The sequence below is a fragment of the Crocuta crocuta genome, unplaced genomic scaffold, assembly GCF_008692635.1.
Source record: "Crocuta crocuta isolate KB4526 unplaced genomic scaffold, BGI_CrCroc_1.0 scaffold17, whole genome shotgun sequence".
In the NCBI taxonomy this organism is placed as follows: domain Eukaryota; kingdom Metazoa; phylum Chordata; class Mammalia; order Carnivora; family Hyaenidae; genus Crocuta; species Crocuta crocuta.
In genome coordinates this window covers 1826903-1851379 of record NW_027532041.1, presented here as the reverse complement: position 1 = coordinate 1851379, position 24477 = coordinate 1826903, and the positions used below count along the sequence as shown (strand labels likewise).

General features: G+C 36.5%; 1 protein-coding gene across 1 annotated transcript in view; it reads left to right on the top strand.

Moving 5' to 3' along the window:
* IL23R (interleukin 23 receptor) overlaps positions 1-24477 on the top strand; it is a 64469-nt gene that overhangs the window by 19094 nt on the left and 20898 nt on the right. Inside the window, exons 5-7 of the mRNA XM_077776376.1 lie at positions 8291-8451; positions 11448-11593; positions 17853-18009. Coding sequence (XP_077632502.1) covers positions 8291-8451; positions 11448-11593; positions 17853-18009 — 464 coding nt within the window. The remainder of the gene's footprint in view (positions 1-8290; positions 8452-11447; positions 11594-17852; positions 18010-24477) is intronic.

Genomic DNA, 24477 nt, shown 5'->3' with positions numbered 1-24477 from the left:
ATTCACATGCCCTCCTCTACCTCTCAGTAGGTACCACTGTTTATCAATAAGTGGTGATAGGAAAAACCAAAAAAGAAGAAACTCTGCTAATAAACATCTACCTACTATTGTCTGTTACCCTTAACAGCTTCATGTAAATATGTTCTTTCTTTATCTTGGAAACTCTTGCGATGTCCATTGCAATGCCTTCTACTCAATAAATACTTGTTGAATGAAAATGAATGCATGATGGCCCCTTGTTTTATTCTATTCAAATCAATTTAGCAAACATTTATTTAGCATTTTGTGTCTTCTTGTTCCTATGTTAAACTCTAGAGATTTTTTGTAGCTAGGCACCATCTCTGTGCATGACACACTCATAAGCTCACTAGAATAATACCAATGATGGAATTTTCAGGCACTATGAAAGACCAGTAGGGCAATTATTTTTAGATGCAATATCATTGTAGACCTCCTAAGATCAATTGCCTATTCTGTCAATTCATAAGGACTGCTTGTTTTTGCCATCTCTTCTCCACATGCATATTCCTAATAACCAGAAAGACTTCTTAGGTATGATTCCAAATATCTTTAAGGCTGTGATACTATATTTCAGTCATTCTTTCAGGACTCAATAAACAGTCATATTTTTAAATCCATTTCCTCACCAGTTCTGCACCTGTACTAGCAAAACTAATTGTGGCTGGGGACAAACACAAACTTACTGATTGATATGACTTTATATTCATGACCACTCATCTCTACTGGGCCCTGGCAGCTACCCAGTATCCTACCACATTTCACTGGCCAAGTCACTCCTCCACTAAGCCAGATAGTTACTTCATTTCTTTTGCTCTCATTTCTGGTCTCCAGCATGTTTTCTCCCTTCTTGTGCTCTGTTGATGACCTGCTTTCTACTTCATTGAGAAAACAGGAGCAATGAGAAATATGATAAGCTCCCCCATCTACTGACACATTGAATTCTGTATCCATATACTTGGTCTTCCTTTTCACTACTGCGCATGAACTGCGGTTCCCCTGAGCCAACTATCTACCTCTTGTGCTAGATCTTACCTCCTGCCTCCTAAAGGACATTGCTCCCACCATGTTCCTCTCTTTCTTCTGCAGCCTACCTTTTCTATTTGTACTGGATCATTCCATTAGCTTGCAGGGTCCACCCTCTCGAAAAATACAACTTTCCCTTGGTCTTTCCCCTCCACTACTCTATTTCTCTGCTCCTCTTTATGGCAAAACTTCTCAAGAGTTGTCTGTACTTTTTTAAAAGTGTATTTATTATATTGTGAGAGAAAGTGCAGGCGGGGCAGAGAGAGAATCCCAAGCACTCTCCACACTGTCAGCACAGCACCTGATATGAGGCTCGAACCTACAGAACCACAAGATCATGATCTGAGCCAAAACCAAGAGTTCGATGTTTAACCAACTGAGCCACCCAGGTGCACCAAGAGTTGTCTATACTTTCTGTCTCTACTTCCTCTCTCATCCTTGCTTTAAGCTAGCTTAATCAAGTTTTCAGTATCCACTGAGAGAGGTCTTAACAGTGTCACTAATGACTTCCCCATTGCCAAATCCAATGGTTTATTCTCAGTACTTATCTTCATTATGAGGAGCATTTAACAGCTTTTCACTTCCTTCTTTTGGCTTGGGGTACACCACTCCCTTTTGATTTTCCTCCCACCTTCCTGGATGCTTTCTCTCACTCTCTAGATGATGCCTCTTCATTTCCAGTGAAGTAACAAACCCCCAGAACTTTATTCCTAGCACCTCCTATTATTTCTGTCTACACTCATTACCTAAAAGACATAATGCAAATTATAGTGTAAAACTCCCTAATTTATCTATCTTGAATCCAGATATCTTCCCTGTCTGCAGCTACCATATATCCAATATCTTATTCAGCACTTCCTCTTAGACATCCAAAAGGTATCTCAAAGATAATATTTTCAAAAGCCAAATATCCAGTTACCTTTCCCCATATTTGCATTCCCCTTCTCAGTATATGGGAACTCCCTCTTCATATTATCTGGGCCCAAATCACTGGAGTCCTCCTAAATTACTCCCTACCATGCCCTTAACAAAATTAATCAGCAAAACCTCTTTTGGATTTGACCTCTTCTCACTAACCAGTTTGCAATCCCAGGTCAAGAAATACCCTCTTATCTGACTTAGTACAAGAACTTTCTAACTGGTGCCCTAGCCTCCTCCTTTGCCCTCCTATAGTCATTCACGAGTAGCCAGAGAAATCCTTTTCTCATGTACCTCAGATCAAGTCACTCGACTGCTCAAAACCTCCCATTTCACTCACAGATCAAAGCCAGAGTCCTTCAAAGGCTCTTTGTGACCTTACACTACCTTCTAAATCTCTCCTTTCTCCAGAACTCTCTGATCTCATCTTTAATCCCTTTCTATCTCTTTCACCTACACCAAGCCTCACTGACTTCCTTGCTATTTGTGGACTGGACAAGCAAGATCCTGATCCTGCTTCAGGGCCTTTGCATATCCCTAGAATGTTCTTCCTCCAGAGAAGAGGAAAATCACCTTCTCAGACAGGCCTTCCCCATCTTCCTTTAAAAATTAAAAAAAAAAAATCCCCATTCCTACCTCTAGTACTTCCTAACCCTTTTTTGCTTTATTTTTCTTTTGAACATCGATCACCATATAACATATTATCTATTGATTTGTTTCCACTGGAATGTGTGCTCCATGAAGGTCAGGACTATATCTGTTTTCTTCAAACTTGTAGCCCCAATGTCCAAAGTAGTGCTTGGAACATAGTGGAGATTAAGTAAATACTTGCTAAATGAGTAGCTAAATAAATGGAAAACACTATTCACCATTATCACCATAAATTGGCAATGTTTATTGAAAATCTATGAAATACAGCTAGTGCTAGGTACATGGTAAGCTTCAGAGAAACATAAATCATGCTGACTCCCTTCAACAAATATCTGTTATGTAATAATAAGCACACCAAAAACAGAAATAGAAATAAGAAATTTTTTAAAAACTTTGTAATATACAGTTTTGTGTAAAAATAGTCCCAAAGTATAGTTAGTCACTCATTATTACGGGATTCCTCACCTAAAAGAGTGTTCATGGTCTAGGTGCTAATATGAAAGTAGATTTTAAAAGCAGAATTAAATTACCTAATACCTATGGTTTGTGTTGGTTTAAGCATGTATTTCCATTTTGACTGTGGTCTCAACATATGTGGTAAAAGAATTAGCCACAAACCAATTAAGGACATGCATGTGGTTTTCTCTGACTGGAAAATATTCAAAGATGCCCTACTTGCTACTTACCCATAGTTGCCATTTTCTTATTTTTACATTTGAAATCTTATCGAGCATGAGGTTAGCATACCTTAAAAGAAATTCTCTGTAATTTATTTACATTCTGCCTTATTTCAGAAGAAATATAAGGGAACTATGTAAACACCTGAATTTTTAATGGAGTGATTTAATTTCAAACACAAGTAATATAAAAGAAACTTCACTTGTTGAAATATAACAACTTTTAAAGTTTCATTTGTATTCTTTAGAATGTGTAAAAGTCATGTCATAAATACCTTTTAATTAATAATAATAATCGTCTGCTTTATAAGCCCTTTATAATGTGTGAAGCCGTCTGCTCCATGCTTCCTTGTCTCATTAACTTACTTATCTGAGTTTACTCATGATAACAACAACGTTATTCTTTCTGTTGCACAGATGAGTAAACTGAAGTACACAGAGGTTAGGTAAAAGTCCCACATTTTATCAAGGGGCAGAGCCAAGATTTGAACCTACAGGTTCTTTTCTAAAACCCAAGCCCTCTGCTATTCATCACTATTGACATGTCTTTGTCTTCTCATGATGTTCATAGTGATGTCCCTGCTGCTGAGAGGAAAAAAGGCAGCACCAGAAAATATGCACTGAGGGTTAAAAACCTGAGTTGAACTAGAGTAGTTGGTGCCACCTGCATGCTATAGAGACTCGTCACCCTTACCCACATTTCCCTGTCAGCCTTAGAGAAATTCTTTGACTGCCTGCTGAGATTATCCTGCTCTAGAAGTGACAATAGGTTTAAAATAGAGATACTATATAATTTCTGTATTATTCTGATTCATAAATATATTTATTGCTTGGTAGCATGAGGCTAGTTCCCCTTTTCCTTGCTGGAGTTCTGTGTCTCAGCAAGAATGCCACTCTGGATTCTACCAGATCATTGTGGCTGGCAAGTTATAACCCTGGCTGGGATAGTTTGGGGCTGGAGAAATTTGGGATAAATAGACATATGGTGGTAACAAGACATGAAGAGCAGCCTAGAATGAAATGATTGTGAGTTTTAAACTCTTCCTTCCCCACAAACCCTGTCAAGTCAGCCTCCCAGGACAGAAAAAAATGTTGATGGTATTAGATAAAGAAACCAAGCAATGCATGCCTCAGCAACACAAGTACTATAATCAGAATAGTGCAAGAAGATGACGAACATGACCCTTAGTCAAGGACGACATACAAATTTGTGAAGCATTTCTATTTGTTAAATATAAGAATATAGGGTACTTGTCTTTTCACCTGTGTTCAGTTCCACGGTTTTTTTCCCCCTCTAAATTAGTATATCTATATCGTTAGGTTTCACAATGCAATAAAGTTAATGTAGGGATCTACAAGTAATATACCGAACATAATACAGAGATAAAGCCTAGACCATGGCCACAGCTATCAAAACAGGAACAAAAGATAAAATATGAAAATTGGGGCTCTTGGGTGGTTCAGTTGGTTAGGCATGATCCCTTGGTTCAAGTCATGATCCCTTGGTTTGCGAGTTCAAGCCCCACATTGGGCTCTCTGCTGTTAGTAAGGAGCCTGCTTTGGATCCTCTGTCCCCCGCCACCCCCGCTTGGCCCTCTCCTGCTTGCACACACTCTCTCTCTCAAAATAAGTAACATTTAAAATAAGAAAATAATAGCTAAATAAATGCTTCACCTTCTTTGGTTGAAGGGTAGCAGAGAAAAAGTAGTTTAAAATGGCAAACTGAGGACATCAGAAAGGCAGCATGCTGCTGACAACAATGGAGATACTGGCAAAAAGTCTTGATATGCATGGGAAGATAATTCAGTTATAAATATGCTGTAGATGGGGCGCCTGAGTGGCTCAGTCTCTTGAGCATCCAACTTCAGCTCAGGTCATGATCTCACAGCTTGTGGGTTCAAGCCCCGCATTGAACTCTGTGCTGACAGCTCAGAGCCTGGAACCTGCTTCAGATTCTGTGTCTCCCTCTCTCTGGGCCCCTCCCCTGCTTGCACTCTGTCTCTATAACATAAATAAATGTTAAAATAAATAAATAAATAAATACGCTATAGTTCTGGTCTTAGGCAGATATCCAAATCATCTCCCTGTGAGAGGGCAGATATTCAGTAGCTGTACATGTGAAATAGTGATAGAAACCAGGAAGGTGAGTAAACTGGGGGAAAAGGCAAGTACCAAGAGGGACAAGAGGTGATCCTCGCTGTGGTGGGGTTGAATAGATCTGACTTAGAAGATTAAGGAGGGCAATCCAAGTGGAGGGTTGGAGAAGGAAAGACATTACTAAGCAGGCATGAGAAAAAGATTTAGCCTCTCTTGCCCAGAACACAGAGTCCAGATAGCCAAGGGAAGTAAGAATTGTAAGTAATCAAGAGGGATGAATACTACAAAGAGGATTCAGGACTTCACCTTGGAAAGGATGCCATTTTAGAAGAGTAGCTTCAGGGTGCCTGTGTGCCTCAGTTGGTTGTGCATCCAACTCTTGATTTTGGCTTAGGTCATGATCTCATGGTAGTAAAAATGGAGCCCCAGGTCAGGCTCTGTGCTAGGCATGGAGCCTTCTTGAGATTATCTCTCCCTCTCCCTTTGCCCCCTCCCACTTACACTTGCACTTTCTCTCTCTCTCTCTCAAAAATCAAAAAGAAAAAAAAGAAGAGTAGTTTCACAGGAAAGGTGAGGGCAGAAGTCACAACAAAAAGCTTAAAGAACAAGTGGAAATGGTAAGTTGGATGTAGTTGCCAGGAATGTAGAAAATATGACTGAGAAGCTTAAGAAAAGGAAATAAAAAGAGTTGGTAGTTCAAGGAGTTCAAGAAATGTAAACTTAGCAAAGTCTAGTGAAAACACTTTCATGTTATGAATAGATCTGACTATAGATAATGGTGTGTAAGTGTCTGAAGTGGGTCAATCTCTGCAGATTTTCCTCATGACTTCTAAACCAACTGAGAGAAACCAAAAAGCCAGCAGATGAAAATAGAAATATAATAATGCTTATGTTTAAATATTTTAAAATATATATTTAAATATTTAAATAATTTTAAACATTTAAAATATTGTATAATATTTATTACTGATGAAGCTTGTTAATGAAGAGCATGGCTTTGGTATGTGGCAACAGTAAACTTTCTAATATTAATCTTCCCAGAACAAACAGATTTACTGCCCTTATCCTCAATCACAGCCAGTATTAGACAGCTGCACATCCCCACATTGAGGCCAACTCCTCTAAATCTTACAGCTTATTGGAGAAGACCAAAAAAGGTCATTTGTGTGGTCTTCTGACCCGCAAGGGAAAATAGGAGAGAGGAAGGGACTGAGGTGCATATGGCCAGTTCTTCATGAGTAGAATTATGCTCACCTTCAAGAGGGATGAGTGAGCAAGCAAAGGATGAGACCGAACCAGGGAGGTTTAAGGACCATCTCTCCTCACAGAAACCAGAAAAGAAAGGAAGAAACATTTCCCAGCACTCCCCCCACCATTACCTCCAATCCCCATCCCCTAAAAATATAGTGGAGTAGAAATTTTTAACAAACTGATTAAGTAATCTCTCTGTCCAACATGGGGCTCCAACTCATGACCCCCAGATCATAAGTTGCATGCTCTACCAACTGCACCAGCTAGGTGCCCCGGAAAGTTTTAACAGATATAAAAAAGAGGCTCAAACTTGCTGACCAAAGCCAATGAAAATTAATAAAATTTAGAATTTTAGCCTTAACAAATAACATTTTAAATTTCACCTTAGTGAAATTTAACTTTTTTATTAAATTGGCTGATTAGAGATCCTCACACATTCAAAAACTTAGATAAACATAATTTGAAGTGATGATTTAATAGCTCTGTCTCTTGGGGCACCTGGGCGGCTCAGTTAGTTGAGCACCCAACTCTTGAATAGATCTGACTATAGATAAGAGCACCCAACTCTTGATTTTGGCTCAGGTCATGATTCCAGGGTTGTGAGGTTGAGCCCCACATCAGGCTTCATGCTGAGCATGGAGCCTGCTTAAGATTATCTCTCTTCCCCCCTGCCCTCTCCCCTGCTTACACTTGCGCGCTCTCTCTCTCTCAAGTAAAACTTAAAAAAACAACAACTCTATCTCTCACTCCAAACCCTCTATCTATCTATCTTCTCCATCCCTTTTGTCAGCAAATAGCTTCCTTTACCATTACATAATTGGCCATCAGATCCAGTAAGTTCTGTTTTCAAAGTCCACAGGAAGTCTTTCTGATCTTGTCTGCTCCACTTCAAGTTATTTCTTGCATGCTCCAGAGTATGAACTTGCTGAACTTTCTGGAAAATGACATACCATTTCATTTATTTGTTTTAGAACATGCTGAGGTCTCTTTCTCCCTGGAAGTCTGGTTTTTCCCTACCCCATCCAGATCTCTCATCCTATTCTGACCCTTCACGCCATTCTTACTCCTTATCCTAGATCTGGTAGAAATGTCTAACTCAAAGCCCTGGTACTGATCTCCTTTGCAATGCTCCTTCCTAGAGGATGTTCATTTATTTCAAGCTCTGTCCAGAGACGACTTATGCCAAAGGCCCAGTAGGCATAGTACCCAGGGCTCATGATACTTTCAGAAGTCCATGAAAATATTTAATTTCATTTAAAATAAGAAGAAAAATAATAAACCTTAGGTCAAAGAAAATGTTTTAATATGTAATATTAATATATTTGCTTTTATACTGACAATTTTAAAACATAATCTACATGAACATATACATGTACGTCTATAAAGATACACATATCCACACACATATATACTTTTTTCTCTTGACGGAAGAATGGGCCCATGAAGACAAAAGGGCCTAATACCCATGAAAGTCATAGTGTGGCCCTGAGTAGTCTTAAACCTATGTTTTTTAATTTTTCAAAATGAAATAAATTTTAATTGATTTTTAAGTAAATGTATTCTGAAAGCAGTCTAAAAAAGTAGCATCAAAAAACTAAGGAGTAACTAATTCAAACCAACATAACCGGTTATCATAATTTTTTTTTTTTAAGTTTAGAGACAGAAGAAGAGCAACAATATCTTTCTTCAAGTTATATTAACATCTCCACTGATTCATTGAAAAGTGGCAAGAAATATTTGGTTTGGGTCAAAGCTGCAAATGCATTGGGCACAGAGAAGTCAAAACAACTGCAAATTAATCTGGATGATATAGGTAAAGAATGAGAAGTAGTATGTCTTTTTGAATAAGCAGCTAATATGTATTGACCTAGTCAAATGAAGTCCAGCTCTGAAAGGTGTTCCCCTGAAGTTCCTGCAGATCATGATATGGAAAACAAGAATTACCCATAATCAACCAACCCAAGGAAATACAAAGATAAGTACTGCTACCATTTTGTTGTATATCCTTCCAATCTTATTTCTACATGGGTGCATGTGGTTTTACACATATTTATTGAAAATGTCTTCTATTCAAGCATTATTTTAAGAGCTAGGGAGAATAAGATAAGCAAGGTATCTACTTCCCTAAGTATCTTGCAATCTACCAGGGAAGATTGCAATCTACCAGGGAAGATACTCATTTGTGACACTTTAAGAATGAGGCACTGCAAGTTAGATAAATGTAGCATTCTATGAAACTGAGGACAGAGGGCTCTCCTGAGAACAATTTTCACATAGAAAGAGAGAGGGAGAAAACGTATATGAGTAGGGCAGGGGCAGAGGGGGGAGAGAGAGAATCCCAAGCAGGCTCTGCATTGTCAGCACAGAGCCACACTGGGCTCGACCCCAAAATCAAGAGTCTGAACACTTAACCAACTGAGCCACCCGGCACTCCCTGGCTGGGCTGCCATTTTGACATTAATTCTCACATAGGTAAATTTTTTACCTTTTTGAAAATAAAATTACCATTTTGAAAATTAATTCCTGTATAGGTAAATATATGTTGCTAGAAAGATACCAAAAACTACAAATCTGGTTCTTTATTTCAATATAAGTTGAAACTAAACACATAGCATCTAGATGGATTTGACAGTTTTTAAAAAATGTTAAGATATGATGGGAATGTTTGAAACCTAAGCAATGAGAGAAAACATTCAACATTTGAGTCATGTAACAAAGTACATATTCAAGTACTTATTATATAACATATTTATTTGAAAAAAAATATGAGGTCATTCAAACCTAAAGGTTTAGTTCTCTATTGCATTGACTTGCCCGGTGCTAATGATGGGGTTTTGCAGTGGGGTCTTGGGGGTTCAGAGCTCACAGCTAAGAAAAAAATCCTTGAGGACATCTTTGGTGCAAAAGGGTGAGTTTTATTAAAGCACAGGGATAGGACCCGTGGGTAAAAAAAGCTGCACTGGGGTTGTGAAGAGTGACTGCTTATATACCGTGGAGTTGGGGGAGATAAAGTCAGGAAGTTTCTTAAAGGGATTTTCATATGCTAAGGACTCAGATTACTGGAGGCCTAGCTATTGTGGAGCTAAATTTATTTTTCCCTCTACCAAAGCATTATCATTAAAATGGTAGAAAATTCCTGGAGAGTACACTGTTGATAAGATTGCCTTTTTGTAATTTACTAAGATATTTGTAAACTGATGAAGACTGCCAATTTAACCATTTGTTTTCTCTCCTTTCCTTTGTTCTTAGGCAGCCAGGAGTGCCTGAGGAATATCATACCTATCTCACCTTGGGGGGAGGAGGAGGGTTATTGTTAGCCTGTGCTTTGCCCTCAGCTTGTCTTATGCTCTTTCATCACTAAGACTCTGTCTTAAGTCTGACTTACTGTTCTATTTTCATTTCTCATAGGACTAAAGACTTCTTCCTCCCCAGAGTATTTCTTTCTGCAGAAGGGTCTCAGAATGCTTGTGTTACTAATGGCAGGCCAGACTCAGGGATGGGAGATAAGAGTGAGCGGGTTATTTAGCCTGAGAGTGCTTTAAATGATCCCAAGTGGTCTCAGAGCCCTGGGAATCATTTCCCTTACTACAGAAGTCTGTGAATACTGATACTTATTACAAGAAGCTTACACTAGCAAAAGGAAATCAACTGTGGAATTCAGATGACAAAAGTTCAGTACAGTAAAATCTTTAACTAGACTCATTTTGCTACTACTTCTTTCTTATGCTTCCATTAGCCCAAGGATTTTATTATAGGACTGTGCTACTAAACATTAAATCTTTAATTTGTATATTTCTCTATAAATCATATACTTGAGTATATAATTTTAGATAAGTGATTAATAATAAAACAATAATATTCCCAAAGAACACTTTATACACCTAGAATAAATGAAAAGGAAACTAATCATAGAGAGTATTAAGCTATAATAATGGTCCTTAAAAACACACATACAAGCCCCTTCAGTTCTTCGTTAAATAACTTGTCTAACAAAGTCATAGGTTTTCATTGTTCTGTTGTGTATATATATAGGAGAAATGGGAAGTACCAAAGATTTTACTCTGTTCAGACAGAGCAAGCACACAAGAATTAAAACAGTTTAGAAATACAGAGATTCCAGTTACACCACTACTCCTAGTACAACAAAACAACGAGTAAGATAACCCATCAGAATGTCAGTTTCCTTTTAAAAGTTATTATCACAGAGCATGAGAATAATTGGTAAAGTCTTAGAGTCTTGTGAGACTTGCTTTGTTCAAATCATACTTTCAAGTATGGATTTATTTTAATACAGTTAAAATAAAATAAGTTAGCAAAAGATTTCATTATTCATGTTTCCCTACGATACAAGAGAATAAAAATATTACTGTGAAAAGTCTCAATCAATACCCTATCAAATCAGATTTCCCTGAACAAAATTTAAAATGCAAAACCTCATTTTCCCCTAAATGGATGCAGGAAGAAAGAGATATCTCCTTTATCTCTTTTCTTTGCTTTTTGTTAATAAGGCCAGGCTTTGGAATTTCATTAGTTAGGATTATAAGGGAATAGGGAATAGGAAAGGTGAACTATAAGAGTCCCATTTAAAAGAAATAGAAAACAGGTTGAATAGAATTTTGCTTAACAGCAGCAGTTTTCTCTTACATAATCAGTTAGAAAACAAGAAAAAAAATCATTAATTATTAATTGGATCATGAAATTGTTTTTCAGTACTTTGACTTTTAACATGTCTGTATATTGATATAAAGATACTAATTTCTCCCTAGGCAAGTTTTAAACTGCTGGGTTTTTATTTATTATTATTTCTAGTGATACCTTCTGGATCCATCATTTCCAGGGCTGAGGACATAAATACAACAGAACCCAAGACTGTGATTCACTGGAATAGTCAAACAACAATAGAAAAAGTTTCCTGTGAAATGAGATACAAGTCTACAACAAACCAAACTTGGAAGGTAAGCTAGCTTTCACTATGCTTTAGCATGTAAGTGAATGAAAGAAAAGCTAACCCACAATTGACTTAATAATAATCTATTTTACACGTTTTTATCTGTTTGATACTCAAACCACTCTAATTTGTTGGTTTTTTAAAAAAGTAATCCCTACGCTCAACACAGGGCTTGAACTTACAGCCCAAAGATCAAGAATCGTGTGCTCTACCCACTGAGCCATTCTGGCACCCCTCAAACCACTCTAGTTTTAATATTTGTTACCATATGCTTCCAAATGGAGAGATGTTTTCTGAAAATGTGCTCTTACCTTTTATAAGTTGCTAAATAATGTCCAACTAAGAGAGATCCATCTGTTTGGCTCCTTGCAATTCAGTGCCTCCTAGGGTAAAATTTATATCAGTGATGGTGAATATAAAATGTAAGGTCTCTATGCTGAAATTTAATAAGCATCTAGGATAATAACTGTTCAATAAGAAGAACTTCAGATTTATGGGTGTCTCTTTTTAAATGAAAAAATGCAATTCAAAATGTAAGATTTTACTAAAATAGACCTTAGCCTTATCTGAGCCCAAGGTAAAAAGTGAAAATCTGAAAAAACTAACCATCCTTAAATACCAATGGTAAGTTACCAACTGACTTAGGAGAGGCGTAGGTACAAGGTTCATTAATGAAATCGCATGACATGACAGCTCCTGTGAACATAATAAAAACTCAGTAATTTGAACTATGGGAGAACACTAGTATGACTGAGGATAAAATTCCAATTTTGGTGTATTTGAAAAGAAATGCCATTTCATATTTTCAGTACAATAAATTGCCACTTAGTCAAAATAATTAGGGAGTAGAGTCTCTGGCTTTGCTTAATTCAGAGTTATATATCATGTATGAATTTATCTGCTGTCAGGGAGTAAGTGATATGTATTTGGTGATTAGCATGACTCCAAAGCCTTTTATTGCTTCATCATCCTGAACATCAGTTTTGCTGTAGAACAATGTGTTTAAAGAGTGTCAAGAATATGAGGGTAAAACTATACTGATTTTATGATGTACTTTAAAGATTGTTCTCTAAAAATAAATCCAGACATCAACCTGTTTACTTACTCCTGTTTGTTTAAATAAGAAATATGATGTGAACTTTACAGATGTTCAGATTGCACTTAGATGTGAATCTGTGCATCATTTGGTCAATTACCACGTGAAGATCCTGCTGGACTTGTTGACTAAATAATTTTGACATTTGTGTGCATAGCAACCCTATGTTTAAAGCCCAGGACAAGCAGGATACAAACAAAACACAACTCCACAGTCAATCCTTTTGCAAATGTGGAATTTAGGTGAATTTGAAAACCCAAATGAAATTCTCTTAGTCTTAGATTTTGAGTGAATAGAATTTTATTCCAATAGGACACCTGGTGCCCTCTGTTTAGTGTCCTGGTTGGTCATAAGATGAAATTGTTAACATAAAACTCCTTTATGTTGGCATAATTGGCAGAGATTATGGGCTAGAAGAATGTTTAGAAAATAGAAAGTAATTATACCATCAGTATCTCTGAATAGATTTTCAGAAACCAAGTGTTTTCTGGTTGAAATTCTTGTTCTCTGCTCCCCCTGCTGCTGCTACAATGCCATTGTGAGACTTGGTAACTCACAAGTAGGCAAATGAAGGAGCTGAAAGAATACTTGTTATCTAACCTTCATAACCATCCTTTGGAATAGGTAAATATCAGCTCCGTTATAGAAATGAGGACATAGAATTCAAAAGACCTCAAGCCAAGTCTTTCAAACTTACAGTGCTAGTAACTAAATGCTTCTTATAGATCCTTTATCACTTTGGGCACCCAAAAAATATTTGAAAAATGAAAGAACAGCCTTCAGTCCAAAGCGTATATCCTATCCCTTCTACCATGCTCCCTCTAAATATAACCACTTACACATAAAAAGGTGAATTACCATTTCTATCCAGATGACCCAAGTCCAGTCTGTAAGAACCAGAATAAAGCTTTCATTTTCAACATTTGCTACCTCAACAATTTCATCTGGGTCATACATAAAGTGTTGTCTTTGCCTCTTTGTAGGGAGATAGGAAATCAGAGGCAAGAAGCGGAGGAGATACAAAAGACTACAGATTTGATCTTCCACCTCACCTCTGCCTCCAGGAGGTATTACTTGAAGGAGGTTCTTTATTTGAAAGGACAGGCAGCTATGCAGGAAAGCCATGTAACTAAGAGCACAGGTTCTAGAATTCAAAACCTGGTTCTGCCACTTTTTAGTTATGCAACTTTGGGCAAGTTGCTTATCTTTTCTGTGCTTCATTATTCCCATACCTAAAGTAGGAATAAGACAAGCACCTACCTCATATGGTTGTGAGGATGATCTGTAAGAAGTTAGATCTGGAATAGATCTATTCCAAAGCCTGGAATAGAGTTCAAGTTCAATAAATACTGTGTGTTGTTACTCTTCATCTTAACTTCTAGGAAGGCCATGCAACAAGTTTGGTAGAGCAAAAGAAGATCCCCTGAAAAATCAAAATTAGTGAATTGAGATTGCTTTTCATCCCCTTTTAACTAAGCTGCATAGACTATGAAGTATCAAAGGGAACGAGCCAGTCCTTCAGGGGATCCTACAAGGCTAATACCATGTGGAGAATATTTATCTACTCTTTGGTTATCTTCATGGACTATCTCCTTGGCACCTTAAACTTGTGTTAAAAACTGAGCTCCCAATCTTCAGCAACAATCCTTGCCCACTTCTGTGTACTCCATCTCAGGAGTATTACCATGTTGTATAACAGTTTATCTGTTTATACCTCTGTTTTCCTATCCTTTAACTGTAAGCCCCTGGAGCAGGATATTTCATAATAATTTTTATACCTCCATTGATTTTTATAATGTGTAGTTCATGTAGATAACATTTTGAAACATTAGCTATTAATATTATTGTTTGCCTTTAATAGGTGCTCAACAATAGTGACAGTAAAGCAGGGGAGTCTGCTGTAAGTTCAAGTAAATGGATTAATAGTGATTTGTTTCTCTAATTAAGCTAGACTAAGGCTTTTTTTTAAACATAATCTCAAGATTTTATTGTTTTCATAATAAAACAAACTGTGAAACTTAGGACTGGATTACTTGGTCTTTTCTCTTATTATCTCCTCCCAGTTAAAAATGACTGCATCTCTTGATAGCCATAATTGTCTTAGATCTGCTGTTGGGCTCAACACATTCAAGTCTCAGCACAATCTTCTTTGTAGTTTTTAACATTTTTCCAAAAAATCAGCTCTAACTGCCCACCATAGCATAGCCACTCTACTTCCTGTCATAACACCTCTTTCCTTGGTCATCAGAGAATTCTTGCCCTTCTTGTACTATGTCACTTTGTGGGGTTGGTTGCTTGCTATGCTTCTTACAGAAAATTCAGTGGGTGTCAGAAATATTCACCATGCTTGCAAGAGCACTATCAGCATGGAAAGTGGCAAACTTTTATTCAAGGGCCAAATAGTAAACATTTTAGGCTTTGCAGGTTATAAGGTCTCTGACCCAACTACTCACCTTGCATTTGTAGCGTGACAGTGTAGTGTGTAGTGTATATTGTATAGAAAACATACAAATGAATGGGCATGATAAAACTTTAATTTTGGACACTGAAATTTGAATTTCATGTAATTTCTATGCATAACAAAATATTCTTTGGATTTTCTTACAACCATTTAAAAATGCAAAACCAGTCTTAGCTCATGGAGCGCATAAAACCAAACATTCATTCTTTTCCAGGGAAGGCTAATAGAACAGTACACAGATAGCTAAGGGTCAAACCCTTGACCTTGCATTTCCAAAGTGTAAATATGGGGTGCCTGGATGGCTCAGAGGGTTGAGCATGGATGGGACTCTTTTAATTTCAGCTCAGGTTATGATCTCATAGTTGTGAGTTTGAGCCCCACATCAAGCTCTGCATCTACAGTGTAGAGCCTGTTTGGGATTCTCTCTCCCTCTCTCTCTGCCCCTCCCTTGCTCACATATACTCTTGGGTGCATGCTCTCTCTCTTTCTCTTTCTCTCTCAAAATAAATAAACATTTTTAAAAATTTTTTTATGTCTTTTATTTTATTTTGAGAAACAGAGACAGCGAGTGAGTGGGAGAGGGGCAGAGAGAGAGGGAAACACAGAATTTGAAGTAGGCTCCAGGCTCTGAGCTGTCAGCACAGAGCCCGACGCAGAGGACGTGGGGCTCGAACCCACGGACTGTGAGATCATGACCTGATGCTTAACTGACTGAGCCACCCAGACGCCCCATAAATAAACATTTCTAAAAAAAAAAAAAAAGTGTAAATGCTGCTATAAGATGGAAGACTTAGAAGAACATGTGATTAGTCACCACATGTAATAAGAACATGCGATAAGTTTCTCAATCATCACCCCACTTCCTCTCTCACCAAACACTAGGTAAAGACTAACTGGGCAGCAAGATGAGGAAGTTGGAGGGATGGAGGGAGTTAGGAAAAGGAACCAAAAGAGTTTAGACAGTGATAGGTTACTGAGAAGGGCCCTTCACCATGCCCTTGTCCCGGGTAGGGAGTTGGAGGGAGTGGAGAGTAGAGAACTGAATAGGTTGGAAAAATGCTTCCAGAAATTTAATGTAACCATAAGAGGTACCTTACATTTATAGAGATCAAGTTTGTATGGCCCCCACTTTCAGAATCAAGGTGCTAAATATAAATTAACTGCTATAAAAAAAGTCATATTTCTTGCACTTGAATTCAAACCCTCTACATAGACATGCAAAAAACGTTTACCTTTCTCAGTGTTTATTTTAGCCTATGAAAATACCTTGAGGCATCATCCTGTGCTTACAAGACCCAAAGCAGTCCCCTGCTTGCCTGATGGCAGAAACAAGTCTGTTAACAGTTCTGTAAAATTCTTCCATTTTAGAATTCTGGCTGTGCTTTAGTGTATTTCTCTTCTTTACAGGGATTTATCTATAAATGTAATGGCAAGAGACATGCCAGAAAATAACAACTCCCTTCCAAGAAAAGCAAATAGAAGCAGAGTGCATTTGAAAGTCAAACTTTTGCTACAAGTAAAATCTTTCCTGGATCGCAGGAGACCCCCAAATGCCCGCCAGTCATATTTACACAGCAGGAAATTCCAAGGGCCAAGAGTAGAGACACAGCTTATGGAAACTCTGAATGATACTTTATATGAAGCATGACAGCCTGCAAAAAAATATTTTCATGAATTTTACATTTTTACTACACTGAAGGTTTTAAACATTTATGTTAAGATTGGGTTTTCACAGAAGAATCTCTCAGGAAGGTTGGTAGCTTGCTTTTTTTCTTTCTTCCTTTCTTCCTTTCTTTGTTTCTTTCGTTTGTTCGTTCTTTCTTTCTTTCTTTCTTTTAAATCTTGACAGTTTCAACTTCCTCTTTTATGAGTGTTTGGTAACTCTTTCCTCCTAGTTGTTGCCTAAATGCATTTCTAGACATATTTTATGGTTACCTTTCAATCATGCTTCACTTTTTTCAGTTATTCACTTATCACAACATACTGATGGTATGTAAATACCTTGGTTTCTCTCTCCCTGCCGAACCAGCTTGTTAGGGGGTTACTTTTCATTATGTTTTATAGCAGGTCATAGCGCTCCAGAAAATGATTTGTAAGTTTAGACTTCAGCTATGTGAATGCTTACCTTCGATTGGATTTCCACAGCTCAGTATTCTTAAATGTTCTATTTTCTCTCACACACAGACATACATATCATAGGCTTTATAGAATCGGCAAAAATCTAAAATAAGGACCAATTTAATAGATTATGAGAAATTTTTTCCAAAAGTCATCATTAGCAAGTGAAATTATTTCATCGTTCATGAATTACTGCGCTAAATATCCAATTGTAGAGAGAGAGAGAGAGAGATGGGGGGAAGAAGGTAGGAATTCAAACAATTGTTATTAAATCCCCCACTTCTTCCATTCCATTAAATCCAGCTACTCCAAAATTGAGAAAATATTACATTTTGGACTTAACATGACATTTAACAGCTTGAGAGCATTGTCAAATACAAAGCAACATTTATTTCACTTTTAGTGTTAAATAACATGTATTTGATTATTTATGGTCATGTTTTATACAAAGTGCCCTATTCTTTGTTTTCCCCGGTCCTAGAAGAGTGCCTGGAACATAACAGGTGCTGCATACATTTCTGCCTCAACAGAATAATTATTTGTTTTAAAAGCACACTGTATTGTTTCATTGTTGTTATTTATTCATTTTAGGTTAAAGAATTTGACACCAATTTTACATATGAGCAACAGTCAGAATTCTACTTGGAACCAAACACTATGTATGTATTTCAAGTGAGATGCCAAGAAACAGGTAAAAGGTACTGGCAGCCATGGAGTTCACCCTTTTTTCATAAAACAACTGAAACAGGTGAGTGTATTTATATATTTAATCTCTCAGGCTTTTCTTTTGACCTCTGTCTCTTTTAAATATATTTATACTTTTCCTTCTTGACTTGTACCAAAATTGACAAAACTATCATATGGCAGGTGGTGACATTTAAATTGTCATTTTGTTTTGATTTAGTTCAGGTTGATTATAGTTTAGGTAATGGTTGACTATAATTTAGGTAATGGTTCTCAAACATTTTTGGACATAAAAGCCAATTAAAACACCTACTATGAATGTCCATTGTCCCTGCTCCCAGACGTTCTGTGTTCACAGGTCTAAGGTACTAGGGGTAGGCGGTACTCAAGAGTCAACATTTCTTATAAGCAGCGTGGGTGATTGTGATATATATATCATATATATCTACGTATATATGATTATCTGAGACCCTATTTTGAAACATTATTAAGAATTATGTTAAACTCAAACAACAACAACAAAAACAAACTTCTTATGCTGTTGATGGTTGGTGGGAATGCAAACTGGCATAGCCACTCTGGAAAACAGTATGGAGTTTCCTCAAAAAGTTTAAAATAGAACTACCCTGCAATTGCACTACTAGGTATTTATCCAAGGGATACAGGTATGCTGTTTCAAAGAGGCGCATGTACCCCAATGTTTATAGCAGTGCTATCGACAATAGCCAGAGTATGGAAAGAGCCCAAATGTCCATCGGTGGATGAATGGATAAAGAAGATGTGGTATATATACAATGGAGTATTACTCAGCAATCAAAAAGAATGAAATCTTGCCATTTGCAACAACATGGATGGAACTAGAGGGTATTATGCTAGGTGAAATTAGTCAGAGAAAGACAAATATCATATGACTTCACTCATATGAGGAATTTAAGATACAAAACAGATGAACATAAGGGAAGGGAAGCAAAAACAACACAAAAACAGAGAGGGAGACAAACCATAAGAGACTCTTTTTTTTTTAAATATTTTTATTTATTTCTAGGAGAGAGAGAGATAGCGTGAGCAGGGGAGGGTCAGAGGGAAAGGGAGACACAGACTACGAAACAGGCTCCAGGCTCTGAGCTGACAATCAGCNGGGATACAGGTATGCTGTTTCAAAGAGGCGCATGTACCCCAATGTTTATAGCAGTGCTATCGACAATAGCCAGAGTATGGAAAGAGCCCAAATGTCCATCGGTGGATGAATGGATAAAGAAGATGTGGTATATATACAATGGAGTATTACTCAGCAATCAAAAAGAATGAAATCTTGCCATTTGCAACAACATGGATGGAACTAGAGGGTATTATGCTAGGTGAAATTAGTCAGAGAAAGACAAATATCATATGACTTCACTCATATGAGGAATTTAAGATACAAAACAGATGAACATAAGGGAAGGGAAGCAAAAACAACACAAAAACAGAGAGGGAGACAAACCATAAGAGACTCTTTTTTTTTTAAATATTTTTATTTATTTCTAGGAGAGAGAGAGATAGCGTGAGCAGGGGAGGGTCAGAGGGAAAGGGAGACACAGACTACGAAACAGGCTCCAGGCTCTGAGCTGACAATCAGCACAGAGCCCAACGCGGGGCCCGAACCCACGAACCGCGAGATCATGACCTAAGCGAAAGTCGGACGCTCAACGACTAAGCCACCCAGGCGCCCCCATAAAAGACTCTTAAATACAGAGAACAAACTGAGGGTTTCAGGTTGGGTGGGGGGATGGGCTACATAGGTGAGGGGCATTAAGGAGGACACTGTTGGGATGAGCACTGGGTGTTATACATAGGGGATGAATCACTGGAATTTACTGAAGTAAATATAGCACTATATGCTAACTAACTTGGATGTAAATTAAAAAAGACATAAGTAAATTAAAAAAAGATGTAATATACATATATATTTATACATACACACATATACATACAATAGAATATTAGTCATCAAAAAGAACGAAATCTTGCCATTTGCAATAAAAAGAATGGAACTAGAGTGTATTATGCTAAGCGAAATAATTCAATCAGAGAAAGACAAATACCATATGATTTCACTCATATGTGGAATTTAAGAAACAAAACAGATGAACACATGAGAAGGGGAAAAAAGAGAGAGAGGGAAAGAAACCATAAGAGACTCTTAATAGAGACAAACTAAGGGTGGATGGAGGGAAGTGGGTGGGGAATGGGCTAAATGGGTGATTGGTATTAAGGAGGACACTTGTTATGAGGAGCATGAGGTGTTATGTGTAAGTGATGAGTCACTAAATTCTATACCTGAAACCAATATTACACAATATATTAACTAACTAGAATTTAAATAAAAATCTGAAAAGGAAGAAAAACCCAAAATGGATTAAAGACCTAAATATAAGACTTGAAACCATTAAAATCCTAAAAAAAAACTTTGGCAGAAATCTCTTGGACATCAGCTTTAGCTATAGTTCTCTGGATCTGTCTACCAGGAAAGGGAAACAAAAGCAAAAAAATAAACTATTGGGACTACATCAGACTAAAACTTTTGCACAATGAGAGAAAACATCAAGAAAACAAAAAGGCAGCCTACTGAATGTGAGAAGGTATTTGCAAATAAAATGTTGATAAGGGGTAATATTCAAAAATACATAAACCCATACAACTCAACACTAAAAAACAAATAATCTGATTTTAAAAATAGGCAGAGGACATGAATAGACATTTTCCCATAAAAGACATGCAGACAGGCAACAGACACATAGAAAGACACTCAAAATCACTAATCATCAGGAAAATGCAAATCAAGGCCACAATGTAATATAACCTCACATTAGTCAGAAGGCCAGTATCACAAAGTCAATAAATAAAAAGGAAACTCTCTGCACTGTTAGTGGAAATGTAAATTGGTGAAGCCACTATGGAAAACAGTATGGAGGTTCCTCAAAAAAATTAGAAATACCATAAGAGTATTTCTTATGTAATTTCACTTCTGGATGAATGCCCCGTAGAAAACCAAAAATACATATGCAATTCTATATTTATTGTAGGATTATTTACAATAGCCAAGATATGGGAACAACCTAAGTGTCCATAGATACAGAATATGTGGTAAAGAAAAATAGAATATTAGCCATAAAAAAGAACAAAATCTTACCATTCACTACCACATGGATGTACTTCCAGAGGATTAAGCTAAGTGAAGTTAAGTCAGACAGAGAAAGAGAAATACCATATGATTTTACCTATGTGTGGAATCTAATAAATCAACAACAAGAAAAGAGACATACTTATGAAAACAAAAAGCAAATTGGTGGTTGCCAGAGGGGTGGGTGAAATATGTTAAGGGAATTAAGAGATATGATCTTTGAATTAACTACACTTAAAAAAAAAAAAAGAGTTACATTAAACTCTTTAAGCCACTCTGATGAAATATATCCTCCTAAGAGAGATACAAATCAAATCATATCAATAAATGTTGATTACCTACTATATACAAGTCAATCAGAAAGTTAAAATACTTAAACATGGGATTATTTAATTCTCCTCAGCGTGATCTAGCTGACCTATTATTTATCTTTAGATCTATCCCTGCTCTTAATATTATTAGTTTAATTTTCTATCCATTTACATATGTCAGTCAATAAAATCCTGGCCAAATAGACTTCCATAGTAAGCAAAGTGAATCTATTGCAATTGTCATAATACTCCATAATGGTCCCCATTAACCTCAAGATGTCTCCCTATTGTAGGTAGCTTATACCCTAGATTGAAATTTTTCTTTTCAGAGCACTTAATTATAATCATAGGATTGTTAATACCATCCATCTGTATTATAATATAAGACTTGGAACTGCGTTTTATATTTTCAAAGCACTTTGGTAGACATTATAAATGTTGATTGCTACCAAATAAGCAGAGCGAGGGAAATGGCAGACTAGCTAAATAATTCTTTTGGCGCCCCCTAATGCCCAAATCTTAGAAATGCATTACCAAGGGAATAATTTGCAATGCTGACTGATTTTTAAAAAGTTGGTCATTAATTTAAGATTTTCTTTCTTATGTTTATATTGTTAAAAATTCTTAAGACATTAGAGGCTCCTGGGTGGCTCCGTATTTGGGCGTCCAACTTCGGCTCAGGTCATGATCTCACGGTTCGTGGGTTTGAGCCCCACATCCAGCTCTGTGCTGCCCGCTAGCTCAGAGCCTGGAGCCTGTTTCAGATTCTGTGTCTCCTTCTCTCTCTTACCCTCCTCTGCTCACGCTGTCTCTCTCAGAAATAAATAAAACATTTAAAAAAAATTCTTAGGACTTTACATGGCATTTTATACAGTCAGAATTTAGTATTGATAGCTCAATTATTTTTAAATGAAATTTAGAAATGTCTAGAAAGACTATTCAAATTGATCACTAACATTTACTTAACACTTGCAAAGTACTACTATGTATAAGTTTGTTTGATCTTTACACCAGCCATATTTGGTAGTCTATTTGACACCATTTTACAAATGAAGAAACGGAGACATGACTTGCTAAATAGCACATTGCTAGTGGCTAATAGCACCTAAACTAGAACAGAAGTTCATCCATTTCTTCTTTTAACCAATTATATCAAAATGGAGGAGTTTACTAAAATATTCTACAAGTATAGGACCACAAGTGTTCTCCTTTAAAGGCAAAGGTCTTAAACCTCAGATGGGAGAAAATAGAAACCATAGCCACAATTATTATACAATAAGTATAAATGTAAAGTCTTGGTTTCCTAAGGGGTGGAAAAACACTTGAAAGGCAAAAATGCTTTTTAGAATTAAATATCCTGAAAACTTGCATCTATCCTGTTTAACACATTAGTTAAGGAACCATAAACTTTTCTTCTGGTACAAATTTCTTCTAAGACATATAAACTGAGAAACAGTGAATCTGTGTTAGGAAAGTGCTAATATTATATGTTTTGGAAAATTTATCTTTTTTTTTGTTTGTCAAAGCAATGCAAATTTATTGCAATATACAGCCTAGAAATAACTGCTGTTTATATTTTAATGAATTTAGCACTAGTTCTTTCTAATGCACATATTTTTTATTGCTGAAGTATAATTAATATACAATGATATATTAGTTTCAGGAATACAGCATTGATTCAACAATTCTGTACATTATTCACTGTTCACAATATGTATAGTCACCATCTGTCATCACACAATGTTATTACAATATTATATACTATATTCCCTATGCTATACTTTTCATCTTCACGATTTGATTATTTTATAATGAAGTTTGTACCTCTTAATCCCTTTATCTATTTCATCCACCCACCTCCCCTCTGACAACCACCAATTCTTAGTATTTAAGACACTTTGTTTGTTCGTTTGTTTTCTTTTTTATATTCTACATATAAATGAAATCCTATGATATCTGTCCTTCTCTGTAATTTTTCTTAATAATTGGTGTTAGGGAGTATATACTGTTTCACATCCTGATTTCTTTGTTTACCTTGCTGAGTTAAAAGAAACTATTTAATGGCCACACAGTGTATGGATGTACTATAATACATTTAGTCCTTTCCCTACTGCAACAACATCTAAGTTCTTTATTTTTTCCATTATCAATAAACTTCTTGGAATAGCTTTTTATATAAACTCTCCTTACGTATTCAGATTTTATTGGATCAAAACTTAAGCACATTTTAAGATGCTTAATGCAAGTTGCCAAATTGCTTTAAATCTTTAATATTAATTGCTTTTTAAAAAGATATCTAAGCAAAGACATTCATTTAGTTATTCATGAAATATTCAATCAGCTTCTACCATGCACCAGGCACTTGCTATGTACTTGCAGAATCTCAGTAAACAAAGGAAACAAAGATCTCTGAATTTTAGAAAGACCATCAATAAAAACAATGATAATTACATAACACTATAAATATCTGCTTATCAAAAGCAGTGAGAATCAAACCTCACAACTGAAGTCTGAAATTGCTTCCCAATTGAAAAAATTAAAACATATAATTTCTATAATACTTTAGTTAACCAACTTGTTTGATAATGAGGCTTTTTGGCCAGCCAATTTTTGCCAGTAATTAAAGGTTTATTTATTTATGAAGAAAGACAGCCCAAGCAGTAATGATCCCTCCATGCAGGAATTGCTGTTTTACTCTCTAAAACTCTTGCGTGTATATCACTGAATTGATTTATCTCAAAGCAATGTGTTTTCAAAATTATGCCTAGATAGTTCTGCAGGGCAAGTCATGCAGTAGATACAGCTTATCATGTAGACTGCAGCCTCCTCCCATAGCACTTTCCTTGGTCTTTAAAAACCTGATCTCCAAAAAAAACCCAAACAAACTCATTTATAGTAAGAGTTAAATGATTTATTAGCCTTATTCTCTTTTCCTTCCTTAGAGTGTTTGGACTTTAATAAAAAACAGTCTTAGTCTAAAAAAGAAAAAGAAACCAACCTCAGAATATAATATCAGACTTTAGCAAACACATGGGAGAAGTATCTCTATTTTAGAGAC